Below are 6357 nucleotides of genomic sequence, written 5' to 3'. Positions count from 1 at the left end.
AATTATGGATTCTTGGATCCTTATTTTTCATTCAGTGGTTTATAAGCTATGATTTTTTCACAACTATTTTATTTTTCAAATTGCCCCAGCTTTAACCAAGGGGAACACCTCCAAGCTGGCTCCCATATTTTGATGGCATGCCTCTATTATTTTTTTAAACACTTCCTTACTTTCTGGTATAATAAGATATTTTAGGCTCATCTTATACCTTCCCTGACCTCACATTGGAATCAGTTGTTTCTCCAAGGAACCCTCATTTCTTTCAGTGGGGAATGACATTGGACACTAAGATCTGGGCAGTAGGTGGACTCATTCCTACTGAGGTGCAATTGCTTCTAAGCCCTCTGGGCAGATAGAGCTAGGAAATATATGGGTGTCTATACACATACACATAAATACATTTATATATACACACATAAATGCATGAAGATATTCATGTTCAATTACAAACACATATGCACATATATATGCATGCCTTAGAAACCACAAATTTACATCTATTCCAATCCATTCTCACGTGATTCTTTCTTGCCTCCTTCATTCCATATTCATATATTTGTCTTCTATAGTGAAAATCCTGGCCCCTAACAACATCAACACATTTGTCATTTGCTCAATCATACAATACATCTGAAAGAGTTTCATTATTACTTGGGCACAGTAGTCCCTATCCTGCGTGTCAAAAATCAACTAGACCCAGTAATTCAATGCCTAGTTATTTATCCAGAAGGAAGGAACTCATATGTCCATCAAAAGCCTTGGGCAAGAATGTTTATAGCAGCTTTATTCATCATGGCCAAAATCTGGAAACAGCCCAACTGTCTTAAGAGAAGGGTAGATACACGAACTGTGATATACTCATGCAATAGAATACTACTTAGCAATAAAAGAGCAAACTACTGCTACATGCAACAATATGGATGAACTTCAAAAACATAATGCTGAGTTTAAAAAGGCAGACAGGGATCCCTGGGTGGCGCAGCGGTTTGGCGCCTGCCTTTGGCCCAGGACCTGATCCTGGAGGATCGAATCCCACGTCGGGCTCCCGGTGCATGGAGCCTGCTTCTCCCTCTGCCTGTGTCTCTGCCTCTCTCTCTCTCTCTCTCTCTCTCTCTCTCAATCTATCATAAATAAATAAAAATTTTAAAAAATTCAAAAACAAATAAAAAGGCAGAAAGAACACATAATGTATGATTCCATTTATATGAAATTCAAGAACAGGCAAAAATAATCTAATGGCACACTTTTAGAGATATTACAAAAAAAAACAGACAAGTTTCTAAGAGGTGTGTCCAAGGAGACAAAATAAAGTGAAGGTTCAACAAATGACCCCTCTTCATTCTCTAGCACTTTGGGACTTAGCACAAGTTACTCTACACTGGTTCCTCTTTTATAAAATGGAGATAATAATAGTATCTACCTGATAGGGTTGTTGTGTGAGATTGTGCTAAATATGGCAACACGGCATCTAAATCATCTGGGAGAGAGTAAATGAGCTTGGCACACAACACACATATACCACTTAGTAGCTGTTATCTTCAGGATATGATCTGTGTTCATGCATTGCCCTATACATGTATACTGCTGGTTGCGTTGTCCCCTAATCCCTACGACATTCAGGAAAGAAATACAGAAATAGTAAGAAACCATCAGTTTTCCATATTTACTTACTAATCCTTCTCTTAGAAAAAATATTTAGCACAATCATGTATGTACATGAAGGTAATTTTTGCGAAATAATCTGTAATAACTCCAAACTGGATATAACATAAAAATAGAACAACCATATTATATAATCATCATAAATTGGCATAGCACCTGTTGAAATGTGGGAGACTCTTTGTTAAAGTTACAAAAAGCAGAATGTAAAAAAGTATGAGGGCCATGGTTGCAGGTAAGTACAATATGTTCGCATGTACAAAGTGATAGCTCACACCATGTAGGATGGAAGCAATTGTTTTCCTCTTTTTAAGATTTTAAAAAACTTCCTAGTTGCTTTTTATTTTAAAAAAAAAAGCATACTTTTTTGAATTAAAGATAATATTCTTTGTATAAAATCCCACACATTAAAGAAATGTGTGATGTAAAAACCCAATGACAGAAACCAAATCACTACTGGCTTTTGGTGGAGGTGGGACAGGGCAGGACATTGACTGGGCAGAGGCATGAGAAACTTTCTGGGATTAGAAATGTACCATTATCTTGATCAGGATGTGAGTTATATGGGTGCATGTATTTGTCACGATGGATTAAACTCTACCCTTAATATCTGTGCATTTCACTGTCCATAAATTATCCCTCAATTTTAAAAAATCAGCTGGAGTAGAGGCTGCCCTTTTAGCTGAAATAGAACTCTGCTTTAAAACAGCTCCTTCTTGTAGTTTGTTTCACTTCTGATCCTCCTCCCCATCATCCTCCTGTTACCCCAATCAATACATTTACTTCCTTTTACTATCACATTATTTGCTTTACTATCATTTCTGTATACAAAGTACAACACGAGTTAGAATTTCACAGATAATTAAATCACAATGTCAACTATTTAGGTCTGGCCAATATACATACTTTAATATAGTAAGGAAATGCATGTAAATTAAAAAATGTTTAAACAACACTTAATTTTAGATTAATCCTCAGTTTAGGCCTTTACCTATCTGATCTATTAAGACAAAAGCAAAAACAAACAAACAAATTGCAGTATAGTCGGGTCTTGCCAACGAAAACTGTTGATTTCCAACCTCAAATGATCAAATATCACTTCAATGAGGAAATGATTTTTCTCAGACCTTCTCATAAATTCGGGTGCATACCACGCCCTTCATTTTACATTCCTTAAGAAAAGAGAGAGATTCATTGAGTATCTAAAACTCAAACTAGGGAACAGCAAATCTGCACATAGCAACAGAAGATAAAAACAAGCTCATGAGATTAAACTTAGAAACGAATAGAACATCAGTATGTCAGTCTCTGGCGATTAGGAGTTACCGCCATTGAAATAGGAGAACAGTTTCGAAGTCAATCTATGTTACTATGGAAGAATTTTCTTAAAGTGGCAAGTTTTTATGCATAATTTGTGTGCATTTAAATCTACTAAAAGTGGATTTCAAAACTATGTGCACATTTGTTTCATCTGAGGAACATTTAAAAATACTGTTGGCTCCTTTTCACCCAAGAGATTTGCATTTAATTGATTTTTGTTGGGGGCCCCATATTGTTAATAATTCCCCATGTAAATCTATTTTGTAGCTAGGGATAAGAACCTCTAAACTAAAGGAAAACACTTAAAATTACACGAATCTATAGTCAGTGTATGTATTATTAAGCACAGAAGATAAAACTTAAGAAAATTAAAGGTCATCTCTTCTAACCCTGATCATCATTCTTTATCTGCTGACAAAAACGTCTCCTTGAGCTGAGCTTAAATTATTGACATGGTGTAGTCCAAGTTTGGATTCTTGAAAGTAAAACACTTAGATATTTACAAATATTCTGTAATTGAGTCATTCAGGGTTTGTTTTGCTCTTAAAACTTAGACTTGCTTTTCTCTTTGTAAGTCCAAACTGGTGAGATTTATCCATATTTGACTTTACCATTATTTTTAGGCGTTCTTTCTAAAATTTTGGACCAATACTTGAAGTACTTATAGATGAGTCTTCATGGTTGAAATATCATCTAACCATTAACTCTGACATTATTACTTAGCCATTTTTAACCATTTGTATTGCAAAGAAGAAAATCTTGAAAATAATATTACACATTTCTTTATTTTAATACCATTATTTTGTATTTAGAAGTGAAACTACTCTTACCACTACCATTTTCCCATCCACCAACTTTCTTTTTATTGTTGTCTCTTTGCCATCCCATTTCTGCACTTGATTCAATGAGCCTCTTGACAAGGTTACAATGCTCTGCAAAGACAAATTCATATAATCGAGTTGTTTGGATTTTGGTTGATCAGAGAAATTCATTCACTATTGAATTGTTTTCATAATAGATGTCTCATGAAGCACATTAATTTTCTGTTTTGTTTTATTTATTTATTTATTTATTTATTTATTTATTTTAGATTTTATTTATTCATGAGAGACACAGAGAGAGAGGCAGAGACATATGCAGGGGGACTTGATCCCAGGACCCAGGGTTGACGACCTGAGCGAAAAGCAGATGCTCAACCCCTGAGCCACCCAGGTGCCCCTATTTTATTTATTTTAAAGTAGCCTCCACACCCAGCATTGGAGTCAAAATCAAAATCCTGAGATCAAGTAAGGGGCCTCAAAGGCACATTCATTTTCAATAGAACAGAGTGGTCTACCCTTTTGAACACTAACAGGAGTAATCTTCTCAAATCCTAGAATGAGCCAACTTTGAAGAGAAACATTAAAATTTACCTTTGCTTTCCTGTTGTCAGCTGTGGTTTCTTCAAATTCCTGACCTAACTTGAAGGAGATCTCTGTATTTTTGAATGTACTTTCAGTTCTTATAGTTATAATATCCCCTTTCTTGCTGATGATCACACGGGGTTTGGCTAAATTTCCCAGTTTTCTGGTGGCTAACCCCACACCTAAAAATCAAGATAGTGTTAGTATTCTTTTGACAAAGAGTTATACCTAGAGAGACTGTGAATGGCCACATTCTGTGTTCAGTTGTGCCTCAGATGTGGAGATGGCAGGTAGTATCACTGACTCCTGAGGACCTCCTCCCACATTACACCACCTAATGGAAATACCTGCGCATAGACTTAAATATTTTAGGTTTTATTATTACAAGAATAACGTCTGCAGATTTTAAAGAAAAATGCATTTAGCCTAAATAGTTCAAGTCATCCACTTTTACCACATCCAACCCCACAGTCCTTGAAAATCACCGATCTTTTGTATGGATCATTCCAGACATTTTAGTTTCTACATATAACTATTACAGATATTTTTTAAATGAGACTATGACAGATACCCACTATTCTATGATTTCTTCTCCTCAGTAGTATATTATGGATATAGAAAAGAATTCCCCCCACATCCTTAATAGAATCTCGTTGCTGAAATTTTGTCATGGCCCCTAAGCTTAGCTGGTAGAAAAAAACTATCCATCTCCTTTCAAGATCTGTACCATTATACATGATCGTAATTAATGTGATTTTTAAAAAATGTTCTGCAATTGAAAAATGAAACAAAATTAGACTCTTGGGTTTTATTACTATTATTACTAAGACTATAGAAACACATGGAAAAGGAGAAATGTCAAATGAGAGAAATAAATGAACGAAAAACTAGTTTTATATACATATAAAAAACTAGTTTTATGTGTATATATGATCTCTGCAGTAGGGTCTGAAAATGTACACTATACTAAACTCCCAGGTGATCTTATGCATTCTAAACTTGAAAATGACAGAATTACGGAGTCTTTCATTGACACTCTTGTATTTTTGCTTCTTCCTCAGCTATGAACTCAAGTCCATAAGTCTATCCAGACTTGTTAGTATGGATCTTCCCCCATAATTTCTAGTAGTTTTCTAGGCAATATGACATGATTTTGCTCATTTTACTTAAAAATACAACCTTTCTCATAAGCTTTCTGAACAGGTAAGGAAAGTTACAGGCACTTTGACAAGCATAGCAACCAGGATCATTGGAAGCTCTTCCTATTATATTTATACAGCTCTGGAAATTTCCAAAGATACTTCTCACCTATTGTCCTCATATCATGGAACATTCTCTAGAGATAGTATAAAGTTGATAAAACTTATAACTAGATTTTTCCATCTTCATCCATTGCTCCAACTCCAGGAAAGTCTGATGTTAGCCTAACATTGGTAATTAATGTAAACTTCTGGTTTAGTCAAACACCAAAATTTTAAGTTGAAGTTTCTATTAACTTTAGTATATTCAGCTACTTATTTTATGAGAACTTCAGCTGTTATAAAATGAACCTTCAGGAAAGCCAGAGGATGGGTTGACTAAGCCTCTAAAATTTCTTTCCTCTAAAATCAAAGTCTTACTGATATGAAACTACCTTATCTGAAACCACCTTTGAAATCAGTGGAGGTTCCATATAATTAAGCAGCTCTTAGGTTAAAATTTATTAAGATTTCCACAAAGTGTACTAAATTATTGGAATGACACAATAGAAGATTAATTGCAGGAAAGGATTATACTTCAGCCTGTGTAAACTTCCACAGAGTCCTAGAAAAGGAGTTAGAAGGATATAGTCATGCAGTCTTCTCAAAAAGGATCTTCTCAACTAGAGCAACAAGGAACATTTCTTACCCAGAGCTTTCATGTAATCATCAAAGTGCTCACTGGAGACAAGTTTCCAGGTGCCCAGGAATCTGTTGCTCATGATGACGGATGACAA

General features: G+C 35.1%; 1 protein-coding gene across 1 annotated transcript; it reads right to left on the bottom strand.

Moving 5' to 3' along the window:
* Positions 1-1311: 1311 nt before the first annotated feature.
* Positions 1312-6357, bottom strand: LOC121498958 (myelin P2 protein). The gene is made up of 4 exons (XM_041769387.1): positions 6270-6357; positions 4392-4564; positions 3810-3911; positions 1312-2831 (listed from the first exon to the last, which is right to left on the bottom strand). The coding sequence occupies exons 1-4, from the start codon at positions 6340-6342 to the stop codon at positions 2781-2783; spliced, it is 399 nt and encodes a 132-aa protein (XP_041625321.1). The 5' UTR covers positions 6343-6357; the 3' UTR covers positions 1312-2780.

This window comes from Vulpes lagopus, chromosome 9, assembly GCF_018345385.1.
Source record: "Vulpes lagopus strain Blue_001 chromosome 9, ASM1834538v1, whole genome shotgun sequence".
Taxonomy (NCBI): Eukaryota; Metazoa; Chordata; class Mammalia; order Carnivora; family Canidae; genus Vulpes; species Vulpes lagopus.
This window is presented reverse-complemented; position numbering and strand designations above follow the sequence as displayed.